General features: G+C 44.8%; 1 protein-coding gene across 4 annotated transcripts; it reads left to right on the forward strand.

Annotated features, from left to right (window-relative positions):
* Positions 1 to 4,014: 4,014 nt before the first annotated feature.
* Positions 4,015 to 16,887, forward strand: tmem168a (transmembrane protein 168a). 4 transcript variants are annotated; one of them, XM_068307467.1, is made up of 6 exons: positions 4,015 to 4,104; positions 9,592 to 10,561; positions 10,645 to 10,920; positions 11,374 to 11,516; positions 13,928 to 14,205; positions 15,134 to 16,887. In XM_068307467.1, the coding sequence occupies exons 2-6, from the start codon at positions 9,728 to 9,730 to the stop codon at positions 15,682 to 15,684; spliced, it is 2,082 nt and encodes a 693-aa protein (XP_068163568.1). In that variant the 5' UTR covers positions 4,015 to 4,104; positions 9,592 to 9,727; the 3' UTR covers positions 15,685 to 16,887. The 4 variants fall into 4 exon arrangements, with proteins under 4 accessions (XP_068163568.1, XP_068163565.1, XP_068163566.1 ...); XM_068307464.1 differs by lacking the exon at positions 4,015 to 4,104 and adding an exon at positions 8,725 to 8,778; XM_068307465.1 differs by lacking the exon at positions 4,015 to 4,104 and adding an exon at positions 8,751 to 8,943.
* Positions 16,888 to 18,612: the final 1,725 nt, after the last annotated feature.

Here is an 18,612-nt window from a genome sequence, read left to right on the forward strand (position 1 = left end):
CAGTTCAATCACAGTTATCCACTTTGGAAGTCATTGTCTCCTCCATTGTTGGGTTTATTTCCTGTTTTAAAGTTCTTGCTTAAAGGGCCTCCATTCAGAGCCGATTAGCGCCGCGGATAAAACCTAAAAACTTGTGTGAGGAAACCGTCGATTGATCCGGAGGTAGTTTCAACAGATTTATTGGTGTTGAAGTTTCAGGAACGTCTGGAAATAATAGTAATATTTACAACGACCTCCTTTATTTCTTGTGTTGCGCCTCTTTATCGCGTCTCCATCGCCTCATTCCGACATCAGTACAAGGCGCCGGTTTTGGCGGCCCTCAGATGGTTGTTTATTGGTAACTGGGCCACCTTTGGGGGATGGGAGCATGGAGGGGGGGGGGGCAGTTATTTCTCCAAGCCATCTGTGGGAGATACATGACCAGACTACATGACAGACTGATATGTCATTATCAAACACCGGCCTTCTGGCTGTGAGTGAGTAGAGAGGGACGGAGAGACGGATGCCAGGGATGGAGGGGAATCTAGGATAAATGATGTAGAGTGGAGTTCTGGTGGTAGAAGGTGTGTTTACACGTTTACAGTCTTGTGGTCCCAATGCCAAAAGCTTTTCGATGTAAAAAGCAAATATATGTCAATTACGTCTTCCATCGGAGAGGGACGGGGAACGGTCTGGCGGATCCGGCTTTTAATCCTGGAACAAAATTGCGTATTTCAGCATTCAGCCGCGTGCAAACACGGTGTTGCTCTAAACAAAGCATCTTGGGATCAAGAGCAGAAAGAAAATACCGATAAATGTCCAAAAAGTCGGAGAAAACTTTGCAGAAGGAGACCAGTTGATTGAAAGCTCCGGTGGTGAATGGGTTAAAGACCAAAATGGTGACAGCTGCCTTGTCGCACAATGTTATGAAATCATTCCAACCATTCCAGAATCTAGATTCTTAAATGGATCGCCACCAAATTTTAGTCTTCTGTAGGATATCCTGAGGTCCAACTTTGGTGAATGTTTCATGCTAATCTGTACATTATTTTTTGTGTAATCTTGCTACAAACCAATAACATACCAACATGACCCCTTCGTTGCCGATAAATCAAAACCACACCCTTCGATTGTTGTCTATCCGCGGACGAACTCACGGCGTGAACCCGAGGAAACGGCAGCGCCGCATAAAAAGCCAGGAAGCCGGTTCTGAATAAACATGTGTGGTTTTTACGACTGGAAACTCGGCGGCAGATGCGCCGTGCCACCGATGGCTCTGCCGGGAAATGAAGAGCAGGAGACGAACAAAAGGAGAGCGAGGGCGTTGAATAATGGCGAGGGTTTATTGTGGTCCCGCCCCTCAAACTGCTCCAGAAAAGGGTTTGTTTCAAAGGCCTTTTAAAGCTATCTCTCTCTTTCCTGACGCGGACCCGCCAGCAGTTTTCATCTGGACTAATATTTGCTTAGTGTTTTTTTATTTTATTTTATTCCAAACGCTCCGAGTCAGCATTGCAGTCAAATTCGATATTCAAAGTACCTGCAGCACATGAGGTAACGGCAGCTTCCTGTTTGCTCGCGGAGGTTTGGACTTGATAATAAATCCTCACGCAGCTTCAGGGCTCGTCATACTTTTTTTTTTTTGTTCTTCTTCTTCTTCTTCTTCTTCTTCTCCATTCATTTCTTTTCATCTGTTCCGGACTCCCCCTATCCTCATCCCTCTCTTTCTCTCACACTCCGGCAAAATCCCCGCTCGCTTTCAATCGTTATGCTAATCTGGTTTAAGAAGAGAGATCTCTCAGCTGACTCAAAAAATACCCATATTTTATTTTTTTTAAATTCCCCCCACCTCTTGTTTATTAGCCTGAGAGGCTCACTGTGACTAGAACACATGCTAAATCACACAACATCACAACAGCTGTTACACAAAAGCTCTTTCTGGATGGAGGGTTGCCTTGGCGACAGCTCTTTCCTCTCTCCTCTCTCTCTTCCTCTGCTGATTGGCATCCCTTTTTTACTAACGCCACTCGAGGCTCGGAAAGAGAATGACTCAGGACATTTTTTATTTTTATTTTTTTTGCGTTTGTGTCACCGCAAACGCCTCTGACAGCACATCTGAGCACTTCACATTTCATGATGGGGATGGTGACTCAGGGGAGTTTGCAGGAAAAGGAGGTCGTTCGAGGCTCTCTAGCGTAGGATATATAGTGCTTTTCGCGAATGCATGCTATTGATATCGATTAAAGACAAAATTAGATTACAATTGCATTGATGATTTCAATTGAAGACGGAGTGCATTTTTGATATTCACATAAGCACGGATTAAATCTCAGAAATGAGCCGAATCGGCGGAGAGACGGTGCAAAGGAAGGATGGAGTGTGTTTACAAGTCAGTGATGTCTGTCTGCAAAAGCTAATTACTATGTCAGGCTGCACACTTCTAGTAATTTAGCTACTTTGGCTAAAACGCAAGTCCTCATATGAGATGATTACACGCCATCGCCCATTGCCAAGCCTAATTACCTGATTTAGCCATCCCTCTGGATCATTGATGATGCAATATCAGCCTACATGCAGCAGGGTTTTTTATTTGTTTGGTCTTGATTTCTATAAGTTTGCATGCAATGTGGAAAATTATGCATATCTCGGAACAGTTAGGCCTATATTTCAGTCAAATTACATTGATCTTGCTGAGAGATGTCACCCAGGCCCGTGTCCGGAATTCTGAGGTGATCAAAAGTTAACTTTCTGTCGTATTTTGAGACCAAGTGTAGCTTTAGATGTGTAAAATGCTAAATCTTACCTTCTTGTGAGTTTGCAAGCGAGATGAATTATGTTTGCCAGCCTCTCTGGGGAAGAAAATACAAGCTGACAGAGTCTAGAATCTATCCTCAGGTTTGTCATCATATAAATTGAACATACAGTTGATAGCTTCAAAAAATCTGTTCCTTTAAATATTTAAATAGGTTAAATCTTCGGCACTGGGACTTATGGTTAACTCTCTGGAACAGAAGTGCACATAAAAATGAGCTGTCAGCAAAAAACGGAGACGCTAATGTCATTTTCCAGCATTGTTTAGAGAATTGGAACTAATTGAATGATGCACATCAGCGGTAGCGTCTCGTGTTGAATAACCGAGTTTGTCACTGATTTGATGGGACGTGATGTTCCAGCAGAAAGGACTGAGCTGCACTGGAGCTGATTACACAGGTGGAACGCAGAGTCACTTCTGTCTGGCTTGTAGCCCGAGTGCACTGACATTTGGAACTGGGCAATCTGATTAAATCCGCAATAAAAAGAAAAAATAGATGTCATTTATCACATCGGCCGCCAAAAGGATATGAAGGCACGTTGGTGGAAGTGCTGCCGAACCAGCGGTTTAGCTAAAAATCACACGGGTGTCGATAAAAGAACAATGTGTGACCGTTGAGTCTGAGCACCGGTGAATTGGACAATCCCATTATGGCGAAACAGTGATTTGCTGGCGGAGGGAACCAATTAAAATCCTAATCCAAAGTTCACGTCTATAGATCTACCCCAGAATTTAATGGCTACATCTTTGGCACCTGTTCCAGTCTTCCACCTCGTACATTAAGACCTGGAGATACGAGTTTAACTCATTCCGTGATTTAGTTGGTAGTCAAACAACTCGCAACTCAAACAAAATTTCCCCATCATTTTCATCCGTTCCAGCCTTCTAAAGAGCTCCAAACCACCTAAATTATAATGAAAAAATATATTTTTATCAACCAATAGACATACAGACTTTACCTGTGTATTATTCATTATATATAAGTTACGTAAACAATGATAAAGAACTAAAAGAAACACAAAACAAAACTCTATCAGGAGTCCACCTTGGACTTCTCATCCCGCCATAGGCCGGACTTTCCCGTCATAAAGATCTGTCAAGTCATATTTGTCTGCTGCTTCTAAATAGCAGCTACACGAGGGGATTTCTCAAGAATATCTGCAAGCAAACATCTTAAACATCCTATAACATGTTTCCAACCTTGGAAAAGGGATGAATCTTGTTTGTATGTGACTATCTCTCTGCTAACGCTAGCGGCGGCCAACTGTGAGAGGTGTAAACCCCGGCCAGACTCCACCCCTGCTACAGCAGCTCAGGTAAAACAATTCAGACGAATTTTAAGAGCCTCTCCTTCTTATCTTTTCTTTGTTAGATTTTCGGAAGCCGTATCAAAGACGGCGAGAACGAGAGCGAGTGAACGATCTGAAGAGAGATGCTAAGTGAGAGGAGGAGTGACTAAAAAAAAACAAAAAACATGAGTGACACAGTGTAGGAGAGAGAGTGTGATCGAGTCAGACAAAGAGATGATGCATGCTGGGATGTGAATCACCAGCTGGCGAACAGAAAGAGTTCCACTTGTTGTGGATGAAGCGTTTCGAGCTCTTTCATAACATTTGCACAAATGCAAGAAACGTGTGTCTATCTCCAACGTTCATCCAATTCTTTGGTAGATATACCAGATTGGACTGAGATGGACTAGAAAGACTCAACGAAACTGGGTTTTATTAATAAAGACTAATAGAAAGGCACCGGTACAAACTGTGTGGTCTATATCTCGGTAACCATTTCCATTTCCTCTCCTCCTTTATCTCTGCCATCCAGGTTGGAATCAGCGGGTATTCTGGGCCGGTTGTACCGGCCGACAGATGCTGATTTGTCAAACCTGAGGAGGCACAGCGAGACACCTGAACGCCGCCCCGTTGGTTGGCATATCTCTCCTCTACCAGGCCACTTTGTGCCGGTGTGGGTGTACCACAGAGAAGGGTAGAGGGAAATCAGAGACCGAATCTTCGCCTGAGGGCATCTGCAGAGGGGAGGCGAGCGCGAGTGGACTGTCTTCACACTCGACAAACCACTGACTAATCCAGGACAATTACAACACGAGCGCATTAAAGCCTCGGCGAGAGGGAGATAAGTCAAATCTCTCATTTGTGAAACCATGTGTGTTTAATGAACAATGTCATTATCGGCGGGCGACGTTGGCAATCCATTCGGCGGAGGTGCAACGCCGACTTTAGGGGAGCGTACCGCATTTCTCACCGCGGCACAAACAGATTAATTATTCCAAAAGTAATTTCCCCCTCGTCGGCGCAATTATTGAATCAGACTCTTCATCGTCACGAGTCAATGGGACTGAACGGGTTAGGTTAATAGAAAGCTATTGCGGCTTCGCTCAGTGATCTCAGGCAAGAGGCGAGATTTGATTGGTAATGAGTGATTGCCCTCGTTATATTCAAAGTTCACATCCATGGAGAAGCGGGATATCTACACCGTTCTGGGTGATCCGGTGTCAAATTGCGATACGTGAATCAAGACATGAGGCAAAAAGATCTCTCTGGCTTGCCTTTTCGAGCAGGAAGTGATGTCAGATCTTGATTTTGCTTCCATTCTGAGCATTGTTGGAGATTTAAAAAGTTGCAGAGCAGCAATAAATACTGTAAGAGAACAACAAGTAGGAAAGTCTTTGAGGCAACCTTCCAAACAGTTGCCTCAAAGAGTCTCTTTCAGGCCTCTTTGAAAAGACAAGGAGGACCGTTCTCCCAAAAGAAGAAGCAAAAGTCAACAAGACTCGCGTCTTTATCTGCTTATTCCTTTTGTCGCCTGTCTTTCTAAACCTTTCCTTTCCTTCTAACTCAACTCAAGTTGTTTTTTTTTCCTCCCTTCCAAAATTCATTTCGGTCTTGATGGATATACTGAGCAGCGACAGCTTTTGATTTAGGCTTTTGATGCCGTCTACCTCTCCTAACACCCACTTTGGGTGCAGCACTCCATCACACAGATTTCTATGAAGATGAAACTCTGATTGAACAGACCTCTCCCGGCGGCCAACCCTACCACCCCCACCCCATCCCCCATGTGTGTCTTGCGCCGATATGGGATGTGAGAAAGGATGCGCTCTACTGACTGACTGGCAAATGACTAGAGGCCAACGAACTAGCGCACCTTGTACTGTACGACCTTTTGGGGGTTTTTCCCCCCCAAGTCGGACTCTTTTATCTTAAATTGGGTCTACCTTAGTTCCTCTGAACCAAACTCTGTGCCACCAGGACGAAGGCTCACAGATCTGGGCGTAATTAAACGGCTGTGTCTCCAGCCTGGGCTTGTGGATAAATCCCAATCCAAAAAGAAGATACCGTCCTCTGCTTTTCAAAGGCTTTTCAAATCCCAGGATTCTTTGCAGTTGGGCGATGATTTACTCCCAATGCCAACGTTTAATACAAATGCAGGAGACACCGTGCCCTCTATGTAATGAAGCAAAAATGAAGGCCGTCGAGGGGGTCGGTATGCTGCTGGATGTTTGCGTAGCATTTCACCTTCACAGTGGAATCTATAATTCGCTTCCTATCTCAGACGTTGATGGCAGCTTTATTGAAGACTACCGTGCAGAATAGAGAATACTGATTGTTAATAAAACACAAACGTAAGTAAATATTCATATCCAGGCTTAGGGTAGTCTGTCCATGCTTTTCCGCGTGTGTTTGAATTCGCTCGACTTGCGCAGGCGAATGTGCGTCCGACATGAGAATGAAGGTAGCCTCTGCATAATTCAGACAAACCTTTAGTCTCCCCCATCCCTCTCTCTCTCTCTCTTTCTCCCACACTCCTATCCTCATGTAACCTCCGCTTTTTAAACGTAGTACGCTCTTTCTCCCCATCTCTCTGCATGTATCAGGTATTCTTTTTGAAATATTTAGTTGCCTTAACCTTCCAGACATTCTAACATATCTGCTGCATCCGTTCTCAAAGCCTTCAGCCCTTCTTCTGGTGACGGCTCATTATTCCGTTGCTGCACACACAAGCCACAGTTTTGGGAAATTATTTGATCACTGGATTCTTTAATTATACATGAATGCCACGCTGAGGCTCTAATTAAATAAATGATGTGGCTTCTTCATTGCATTACTTATCTTGTTCTTTATCCCTGCAAAAAAAAAAAAAAAAAGAAGAAGCAAATGTCGGAAAGAATTAACAGAAGTTCTAATGGTCTCTTGGTTGTCAAGGCTTTTTCTAAGTAGCTGCCGTATCTTCACAGGAGACGATTTTACTTGTGGTGTGTTAGCGGTCGAGCTTATGTAGGCATCTTTGTGTGAATCGAGTTGAAATTTCTGGCCATTCCTCACAGTTAAATGGATGTTTTCTTAGCCTTGGTGCACCGCGCTGAACTGTAATACTGCACAGTTTACAAAAAGGGTTGGATTAGCGTCCAACCTATTCTTTTTTTAAGCGTTACAGTCATGCAGACTTCAATGGCTGCATCGCAAAAGAGGGAATTGATGCTGTTGTCTCAGAGGTGGACGGTTTTAAATCACAAATATTCTCTATGGCATCGTTTTTTAAATACGCTCACTAGTCGCTGGTGTCACTGGGTTGGTTTCCTTTCACTCCTGAATTCAAAACTACCTTTTGATATAAAACATCACTGGATTTGATTTGAGTTGCAGCATTATTTTTCACCACAGCGTCAAGGTTATGTGTGATGAATATTATTCTCTAACAGCAGTGTGTAGAAAAAAAAAGTGCACTGGAAGCATTGTTCAGTGAGAAGACTTGAATTTTTCTGCTTGTGTAAAATTTATTTCTCCAACATTTTGGCGTTTACATCCTCATCTCAGCCGTAAACACTGTATGAAATGAGGGCTGTATATTTAAGCAGCCGAGGGGGCTCCAGTTGCTCGCTCCCAGTTGTGCCGTGTTGCACCGATCAAAGCAGCAAACACAATAAGGAAAGAAAACAGGCATGAAAAAAATGCACACACATGCATGCATTGGCTTGCTTTTCCTATATCTTCGGGGTATTGAGTAAGCCTTCTTCTTGATGTTCCGCGATTGTTAAATTTATCTCATTGCACCAGTAGAAACCTGAAAAAACCATTTAACAGGCTTCTCCTCAGCAATGCAGTAAATATGCTTCTTATGCTATAGGCCAATGGGTTTATCTTGGTCTGCAAAGCCCATTACAAGGATTGACTCTCGTTCAGGTTGCAGGATCAGAGCAAGGAAAAGGCCTTTCAGATGTATAAATAGCCCATGATATAACAAATAAGATTAAAACATGAATTTTGATCCATTTATCTCGTTAAAGTGTATCGTGGACACTATGATATTCTGATATTATAAAAGTAAATCCACATATTTAAACTTTCTCCTTAACTCCTCGGAATCAAATGTTTGATGTATTCATTTGAGTCACACACAACTGAGAAAATAAACAGCTGTAAATAATTTCAATATTCAAATAAAAAAAATTAAACATCATGCATGAAATAAAAATATGAGATGTACAGCTTGTGATACTTGAGGATGGCAAATGACAAATTGATATAATAATACAATTTTTAAATGGGAAAAATTTAATTTTTAAGCACAAATTCGTTTTTGCATTTTAAATTTCATAAAAATGTATTATTTAAACAAGATGTCATGTAATGTAATGTATATAATGTAACTTTAACTTATGTAAATCCAAAGATAATTTCACAAATACGTATTAGTTATTATAGTACAAATAAATAACGCTAAGCCCTGCGCAGATATAATGTTGTGAAATAGCTCAAGGATATTAATAAATATTTAGAATTAACTTGATTTGTCTTTAATGCTCAGCCAGTCTTCGAAACCATCATTAGTTCCTCCTCTTTTATGTTAAATCGTGTTTTCATGCCTTTTCCTGTTTCTGCCTGAAACGCGAATCTTTGTGTATTTTGACACTTTGTGGACGCCGTACTTTCTGAAACCCGGAAGCGTCACGTTCCTGACAACCAAACAAACATGTAAGCAGCGTTTTGACACCTTAGCTGCAGCTAATTAAAACGTCACTCGTCTTCAGTAGATATAAAAAAGTGAGAGATCTGTTCTTTTTATAGTTAAAAAGAAAATATTTAAATATGGAATAGCGACTCGGCGAACTGGGAGCGAACAGTCACCGGAGAGGCTAAGTAGGTTAGCAAACTTTCCGGCTACTCTGCCACATCGTCACAAACTGACCATGACTACCGGTGATTCTTGTAGATTCTAACGACGTTTTATTCAACTATATCATTTCAATTAATCTTGCAAAATATTGTTTTATTTCATTAAAACCGTTGCAGCTTCCAGTTGTATTTTTTTTTTAATGGTTGGAATGCGATGAATTTGTTTAGAATTTTCGACGAAAGTCACATTAGGCGTCCACGAACAGTCTGAACTTTGACCTCCGAACACGAACTTTTAAAGATTAAAAAATAAATAAATTTAAAAAAAAAATCAATACATGTTGTAAACTTGTAATTAAATTAGTGCGATGTATTTAGAATATATGCAACTCTATACAGAAAAAAAGACAAGATAATTCATTTTTAGATTTATAAACCTTATTCTTAATTAAATTCAGGCCCATTCTGTATTAATGGTGCCCTCACTGATGCCATTCGCTTTAACAACTGTATGATTATAATTATAATTTCTGTATGATTACGTATAAGTATGATCATGTACCTTCGTCATGAACAGCGTGGGCTCCGCCTCCCTGTAGTTGATGATTGACTGCTTTTGGAAACTGAGACTGATTAACTCACGTTAACATCGTTCTTTTTAATCGTTTACAGGGCTTGATTTGTGGAGAATGTTCTTGACAGACACAGTCGTCCATTTCCCGCCTTTCTGCTCGATCCCAGACGAAATCACCGGTCGGAAGTGACCGCATTTCAACCTGTTTTTGGATAAGTTCTCCCCCAATCAGCGATGGCGCTTGAGGAAGAGGAAGAGGCCTTGACAGCACATCGTCCCAAAGCGTCGGACGTGTTTACGTCGGTGCGTTGCCTGGGTTACCTGTCCAGCGTCAACCTCCTGGTGGCGGTGTGCGTGGGCATGTACGTCCGCTGGGAGGTGACGAACGAACCCATGATCCTCGTCATCTTCATCCTGGGGCTCTTCATCCTGGGGATCGCCAGCATCCTCTATTACTACTTCTCCATGCAGAAGGCCAGTTTCAGTTTGTTCCACCTGTGGTGCGGCTTCCTGCTCGGCCTTCTGTGCTTCCTCAACAGCCCCGCTTTGGATTTAAATGTCAAGGAGATGGTCAGCAACTACCTTCTGTCAGCCAGCGTGCTCCTGAAAACTGTCTGGGCGCTGACGGAGCGAATATGTCGCTCCGTCCGTTACAAACCCACCTTGCTCAGATCGTCTGAGCTGCTGGAGCTGCTTGGACTTTCCGTCGCCAGCCTCACCATGCATCTTTATCAATCAGTGGCCATCATAGGCTTGACGGTGGCCCTTGGGGCTCTCATTGTGGACCTGAGGATGAAATCGCTTCTATCTCTACCCAACCTGGCCAGCTTTTCCTTGATCACCTCTCTGGTGCTCTTCAAGGCATTAGAGATCACGGCTAACCCTTACGCCTTGGGCTGCTACCTCGGCAGGCTGCTGTGCGAGCCCGTGTTGGACGTGTACTTCAGCGGGTTGGGGTCGAGCGAACGCTGGATGCCGGTGCTGACGATGGGGAAGGTCTGGAGGAGGCTGTCCATGCTGCCGCTGATTCCAATCGAGGTCTCCTTCTTCGTCCTGGCGTCCTTCAAGGTACGCTCAGCATTTTGAAAACACTTTTTAACGTCTACAAAAGAGCGTCTTTGATAACTTCACATTTCTCCTCTCTCATAAAGCTTCGGGACTTGGCGCTGTGGTACCTGGTGATCCCAGGCTTCTGCTTGTTCGGCCTGTTCTGGTCCATCTGCCACGTGATCCTCTTGATCACGGTGTGGGGCTTCCACACAAAACTGAGTGACTGTCAGAAAGCCTGGCGAGCCCAGAAATCCAGACTCCGGAGTCTCGAACAAGTCATGGCTTCCAGGGGCATCCGCCACTTCTGCCTCATTTCCGAACGTCTGGTTTTTTTCAGCATCCTGTCCACGGTCATTCTAGGAGCCGTCTCCTGGCAGGTAGGTCAGGATTTGTCCAGAAAAAGAAAAGTTTGACCACAAACAGACGTTTTAAAGTCAGGAGAGAGATGTCGGTGGCGGTGTGTCATCGCTAGTCGCTCCCCAAGGTCAGGGACTTCCTGCTCTCATGCGGAACCAATTTAATTAGCTCTTTAATATCCCTATCTGCTAGTACGAAGAGGAGCAATAACTTATTTAGCCTTATTAGACATTTACCCTGGAAGAGTCTCTCAGGGCCTGAGTCCTAATTTGAGATCTGCACATTGTTGATGTCAATTAAAACATTTTTGCTTGAGGAAGTCAGAGCTGTCTAATTCATATATAAGGTTATTTTTGCAATAAATACAATTATAGCATCTGCTGCCTCATGCAAAGTGTCTCCACCAATCAATAGGGTCGGATTCTTAAAGGTACAGGCCGTAATGAATTAAGGAAGTGGTGGTTCTTTTGCAGCCGTCCAACGGCGTTTTCCTCAGCGCTCTGCTGGTGGTGCTGCCTCTGGAGTCTCTGGCCCATTGCTTGTTCCACGAGTTGGGCAGCTGCCTGGGGGGGACCTGTGTCGGCTACGCCCTGGTGGTCCCCACGGCTTACTGCAGGTAAGACACGGAAGACGCAGTGCCAATCGTTAGCAAACAGGAACGCAGCAGAGATGTTAAGTTCATAAGGATGCTGAACTCGGAAGAGAAGGAACGGTAATTTGAGTCCACAACAACCTCTTTGTTTAACACAATCTTTTATTGTCTTTTATTTTGTTGCTATGGAGATGTGATTGGGCTGAGGAGATACCAGATGTACAAGGAAAACGCTTTATATTCTTATATCCTCAGTTTTAAATCCAATGTGTTTTCCAAACTAGATAAATTCAAAAGCTGTAGATTAAAAAAAAAAATTGAAAATCAAATGAGTTCAAGAAGAATCTGCAACAAAAGACATTTTTAAAGCGCCACATCTCTCAACGCCACCAAACCAAAACCTCAAGATCGTAAAAAGTTCTATTTCAACCTTTCTTTTTACACGAGTCCACACTTTTTCATCACATAAAGAACCCGCTCACGTTTGTCCGATTTACCTCCGACTGCGTCTGCCGCCGAGGACCAACGTGAGCAGTAAAAAAAAATAAAATAAATAAAAGCTTCTCCCAACACTGAGCATCTGCTGCCGCAGCTGAAACGATGAACGCCGCCCGCCGCGGCCCATGAAGCAGTGATAAACGCTTTCTCTCTGCGAGCAGAACAGGCCTCCATCACTCACGCCGGGGTTAATAAACTCACAGATATCAAAGTTTTGACAGCTGCAGCGTCTCAGGGTAGAATTCACCGCCGCAAAAACAGACAAAACCTAGCATCGCTGTAACCCAGCGGCGTAGCGGCTAGCTTAACCACATTCTTCTCTTTCCTGATCGAATTGTGGATGCTTCGACACGTGGAATGGAATGCAGCCTTCCCCCCCCCCCAACACATTAGCTGTCACTTTTTCTGAAATTCTCCCCTCCCCTGAAGAGGTGAATGGAATTCCAGTCATGTCGTTTCTGTTGTTCTAGATCTCGCTCGTAATATAGTCACATGAAAACTCCTGGACAGACTTCGTTCTCGGCGAGGCGAATATGATCTCTCACTCCAACTCCCTCCTCAGTTAACGCAAAACCAACTGGATAAATAGGCCAATAACTATGCATAAACATGCCGCTAATGTTTGGGCCCTTAAGGGATGGTTGCTGTGCTCCCACCGTAGCATGCTAAGTGACTCATCTGGAGCGGTTAGCCATTAGCTGCCCTCGCAGTCGACCGAGCGTTTTTATTTATTTTTAAAAAGCCCAGTTTTGACCATGTTGAAGCGTCTCCTCCTCTGCAACAGCGGATCCATCGGCTATTAGCGATCTGATGTGGCTGAGCTCTTTTTAGCTCCTGTACACACACACACACACACACACACACACACACACACACACACACACAGCTGATAGTTAGCTTTAGCATCCATAAAGGCTTTCTGCTTTGAAGCGCCAGGTGATTTTGGATGCAGGTCCACGTCCTGTCGGGATGTTGCCGGCGCTCTGTATGCGAGGCGGCGCGCGCCGGGCCCGCGGGGGAGGACCGAGAGCATGATGGGAATGCAGCAGTGTATAATCGGCTGTTTGATGGCTGCAGATCATGTTTTCACAATGACAAGAGCCCCCACGGGGAGATTACAGAGAGATAGGGGTGAGGAGGGGGGAGGGCGAGGCAGAGCCTGGGCGGGGGCGGGAGGAAAACAGAAGGAGACGAGCTGAGGTCACAAACGGGCAACGGAGGGCGGTTATGAAACCGGAGGAAGGAAGGTATCTCTGTAACGTGGTCGATGTAATTCTACACAGAACGGGAAGAGGAGTCGGGATGAAGGTGAACTTTGACCCGCTCCTGGCAAAGTGAGGATGAAGGTGATGATGAGGGTGACAGCTTCTAATATAATGTCGGTAATACAGACGCCAGCAGGAGCGAAGGATGAGTCTGACAACCAGTCTGGAGACGGATGGGAAATGTATGGCTGCGCCCAAGATCTGCTAGCCTTGACTGTGTGTGTGTGTGTGTGTGTGTGTGTGTCCTTTGTGGTTTCATCCACTCATCAGCCGTGTCACATTTCATCCACACACACCTTTCTCACATCGCGTCGCCCTCAGCCATCCTTAACCTCGCTTCTCGTTGTTCCCGTCAACCCGCTCACTCCTCCTCTAAACACTCCTTTCCTTTTTCTCGCCGTTTTCTTTCATTCTCCACTCGCTTTACATCCCCGAGGCGACTGTCATTTCCTTCAGCAGCACCTCCAACACCCCCACATCTACTCCTTCCGCATCCTTTTTCCTCCCAATCTCCTCTCAAATGCTAATATCTCACCCCGCCAGATGTCAGGCTTCCATCTTCCTGCTCATTCATCTTTCGTTTGCTCGTTTCCATCTCTACCACAAACTTCCCTGGAAAAAATTTTCTTTTAAAACACAACAAACCCGATCCTTCTTCTGTGTTTGGTCCAGCCCTGAAGGCCAGCCCAGCCTCCTACCGGCCGAGCTGGTTCAGCAGCTGAACCTGCGCTCCACAGGCATGCTGAACAACGTGCAGCGCCTGTTCTCCCACCACATGATCCAGACGTTCGGCTGCGACTACTCCACCAGCGGCGTCACGCAGGAGGCCCTGCTGACCAAGCTGCGCAACTTTTTGGAGCTGCGGACCCAAGACGGCCCCCGTCACGACACCTATCTGGTGTTCTACAGCGGGCACGCCCACAAAGGCACCGGCGCTTGGGCTCTGGCCGGTGAGAGAACGACATCCTATTATCATTTCATTTAAACACAACAACCAACGCAGTCACAGACTGCAACCCCTTGTGACACCCCTGAGTTCAAAATCTTACCCTGACCTACTTGCATAGGTCAAATGTCAAAGCTAGTGCTCTGACCTACTGTCATTGATCAAAGCAGTAGCTTTGATTTATAGTCTTACTCACACTGGCCTCGTCTTTGTATCTTATCTGGTTCCGGAGTGTTCAAAAGTTTAAATTTGACCTTGACCTAGTTTTCTCAAGGTCATGGTCATCATCTCATTTTTATCACCTTTGCTGCCCAAATAATGTGCTTTTTGTTTCATTTTTCTATCTGCAACGGTTGTGAAGATATTTGGGGGACTAACGAACGAACAGACGGATAAACAAAGACGAACAAACACTGACAATTACAATACATCACCACTTTGAAGCGGGATGTAAAAATCAGGAGGATGCTGATGGCGTCTTGAGCTGCTGCTGATTAAACGTGAACCTCCAACCGTCACCTCGTGCAGCGGCTTCCCTGCTAGTTATCCCAAATACCCGAAGAGCATCGAGCAGATATCGGGCTCTCCCTGCAAACTAGATGTCGCTTCATCGACTCGGTTTTCCATCGCTTCCGTTTCCCTTCCTCTCCAGTGGAGATTTGCACTAATCAGACGACTAATCCGGAATAGTAGAAGCAGCTGTGAAGGACAAGTCAGGTTTTTTTTCCAGCTGAGGCGATCGTGCTGAGGTTGCAGATGATGCTTCATGCACACACAAAAAAAAAAAGAGAAAGTCGCTCGCTTTGCTTTGTTTTCATCCCAAAAGGACATTTATGTCAGGAACAGGAAGTCGATAAATTCTGATCCCAACTGCTCCTCGCTCCTCGTTTCTTTCTCGCTCTTGCCTCACCGTCTGACCTCCTATATTACAGGAGGCGAGAACCTCCACCTGGCCCACCTCCTGGAGCTATGGAAGGAGAAGAACGCCGGCCACTGCTCCCGCCTCATCGTCGTCCTGGACACGGAAAACTCCCTCCCGTGGGTGAAGGAGGTGCGCCGGGTGGATGGCGCCTTTGTGGCCGTGCAGGGCGCCGAGCTGTCCGTCGTCAGCGGCGACCCGGAGGATGGGGAAGCCTCCCTCCTCGGGGACTTCACCTCGGAGTGGGTGGAGTTCAACTGCAACCCGAACAGCGACACCCAGTGGTCAGAAAGGAGGAGGAGCCTCACGGCCATATACGGCGTGTCCAAACGCTGGAGCGACTACACGCTCCACCTGCCCACCGGGAGCGACGTGGCTAAGCACTGGAAGACCCATTTTCCCAAGGCTACATATCCCATGGTGCACCTCTCCAACTGGTGCTGCGGCCTCAACCTGTTCTGGTTCTGTCGGGTGTGCCTGCGCTGTTTCAGGAGGTGTAAGCTAACCTGGTTCCCGCCCGCCGTTCTGGACACCGGCCAGGGACTCAAACTGGTGCACTCGTAGGAGAAAAGGGAAGTTGGACATTTTTTGTATACGTTCACATCGTCAAGCCCAAGTTGTGCTGATCGGATTTTTCTTTTTTTGGGGGGGGGGGGGGGGGTTCGGGGTACATCTTCAATGCGTTGTCTCAGATCAGGGATGTACGCCCGATTGTTCCCCCATGGGGCGTGAACTTGTTCGTCCGTTTCCGTCCCAGATAGACCCAAACGAACGACGAGGCTCGTGATGTGAATGTAGATTTTGGTGGTTTGTTTTCACAGTTGGGTAACGGATCAAAAAGGGGATCCATGGGTCCCAAATGTAGTTTTGTACCATTTTGAATTCCTATAAGTGATTTTTCTGGGTATTCCATGGGAGAAGAGGTTTGATTGGGACCTACTTGGAGGGAGTTAAGAAAAAAAAAAGGGTCTAATAAAAGGAACCTCTTGCTTGATTTCTATGTTGATCTCCAACAAACAAGATGTCTTCAATGCAGCAGATAAAAACCCATATTATTTGCACAATTAGGGTTGAGGTTAAAATAAAATTGTGTGCTTTATACATTTTTGTATTTTTTGGAGAGAGAAACTTTTTAATGATTTAGAAGCTTTTTTCCCACAAAAACAGTGCCTTAAAGTGCCTAAAAAGTCACCTTTAATAAAGATGCCCAATTACTTTTATTTAAACACGTGTATATACGATTAATACTGTATAAATATACACCTTAAAACGCCGTCTGTTTATATCTACCTTTATCAGCACCTTTAGTCCTGATTTGAACAAAGACACGTTGAGACGTCGGCCGTCACGCCGTTTCTACGCAGGGGATGAACTGGAAGAAGCCATTCGATCAAAACGAACTTCACTGAAGCACCAGCTGTCTTTCACTTTATTAATCCAGGAACTACCAAAGCTTTTTTCTTTTGTATTGGTGCACTGACTCCTATTGATCGTCCTTCCTTCAACCGCTCCGTTGGATTTCCCTCCCACACACCCCTGAACTCGCTGTCTTCACCTTTGGATTTGACGGCGATGTTTCCGATAAGGTCAAAGTGGTGTTTTTCACAAACGATTCTCGACGTGCCTCATTTGGGAAAATATGTCAAAAATCGCACTTGTAAAGAACTGATTTCTGTGTTGTGTGTGGGGGGATGAAGGGAGAGAATACAAAATACAAGGCTGAACAAATACTTGTTTTGTAGAATGAATGATGATGTCATAAAAGGAATTTGCTGTGTCTAAAAAATTTCCACACTGAGCGACGAGCCGAGTGCTGGCGATGTAATTAATTAAACGACGCACTTAAACGCAATCTTTCGCGGGCGTTAGGGTCACCTCTGCGATCTGCGGTCGCGTCGAAAGTCAGAGGCTGGACGCATCGCTCCCTGGCGTCTTCCCAGGATTAAATTACAGGCCGGATTCATCTCCTAAACTGAATTAGGTAATCAGAGAGCCTCCTGTGGATTTGCTGAGTCAGACCTCGGAAGTGGCGTTCGCCGACGCGACCGCGCGCGACAACCCGCCGCCATTCCTTCTGCTCTCCTATTTGTCTACAGCTGAGTCTGTCATCGGTGGTAATTACAGCCTGTCATGGGGTGTTACCTTCTAATGCAGGCAAAGTGATGCGCCCGCCGCCTGCAATTCATTTGGGGCGGATAAATGTGCTTTTATTGCCCGAGTTGAATTTTAGCACGGGGACTTGTGTGGCAAACAAAGCAGCTGTTCCTCCATTATTGATTATTTCCTTTGTGAGAGCACAGCAGGGGGTTGGGAACAATTTCGGCTTCCTTTAAATCATGTTTTGAGTGAGTTGTTTGGTGTTCAGCGGCGTCTTAATTAATGTCGGAACTACACAGTTTATACATGTAATAATTAGCTTTTTGTAGAAATCGGCTTGATGCATTCCCATTTTTTTTAAAAATTCCTGCACCTCTGTAACAACAAAAAGGTATATATATGGCATATATATTTAGATATGTACATAAATGAGGAACGTCCCCTTTCTGGAGGAATGAGAGATTTCAGATTCAGCACCGCCACTCCAATGGTTATATTTTTGTCTCTCTCTTTTTTTGCCTCTCACAGCGGCTCGCAGCGGCTCCGACTTTGAAATGTCAAAACCATTATCTTAAATTACAACGGCTGGGGATGCGTTTAGTGACCATTTCACCGGACAATGCTTCCCACTATGCACACTGTCGTTTTGAAGACGCTGCCAAAATCTACAGCTCTGAAATACCTGCAGACGCTACTTTTCTAACGTTCAACTTATGGTGTTCCATTATGAATAGACCTGTCATTTTTGGAATTATGAGAAGGTTCTGCATTTTTAAAAAAAAATAAAATAAATTAAATAAGAATTTTCAAAAAACAATTTAACAATAAAAAAAGACAAAATGTTTTTTTTTAATTTCAAAAAATTTAAAAATTTAAATAAAAATAAAAAAAATTAACAAATGGACCAGTCATTTTAGGTATTATGGGAAGGTTCTACATAGCATATTTTAGTAAACCCAGTTAACTTATCCTTTGGATGCTACTTCTAGACTGTCTCTGCACACAACACCTTCACGTGCTAATTTGTTTGCAGCCGGCTAACGGATTACCTTTAGACAGAGGCATGTTAGCTGCTGCCTTCACTTTCCGCTAAGCTAACCGCCACTGACTCCAGCATGACAGCGGCATTGATGTCCTCATCTCGCTCTTGGCAGGAGAGCGAATGAGGGTATTTCCTGAAACGCCGAGAGCCGCTTCGGCTGGAATGGAAAGTTGTGATCTCTTTGACATTCGCTGCGGAAATGGGAAAATCAAAAAAGAACACATAGACTTCAGATTTGAGGCAGACATGGGGGGATTATTTGTGGAGATACTCAGGGCGAGGATTTTTGAGCTGATGCAAAGGGGTGGGGGGAGCAGGGCAAAGGGCAGAGCTTGTCTCAGTTATTGCAAGCA

The sequence above is a fragment of the Antennarius striatus genome, chromosome 22 (genome assembly GCF_040054535.1).
Source record: "Antennarius striatus isolate MH-2024 chromosome 22, ASM4005453v1, whole genome shotgun sequence".
In the NCBI taxonomy this organism is placed as follows: domain Eukaryota; kingdom Metazoa; phylum Chordata; class Actinopteri; order Lophiiformes; family Antennariidae; genus Antennarius; species Antennarius striatus.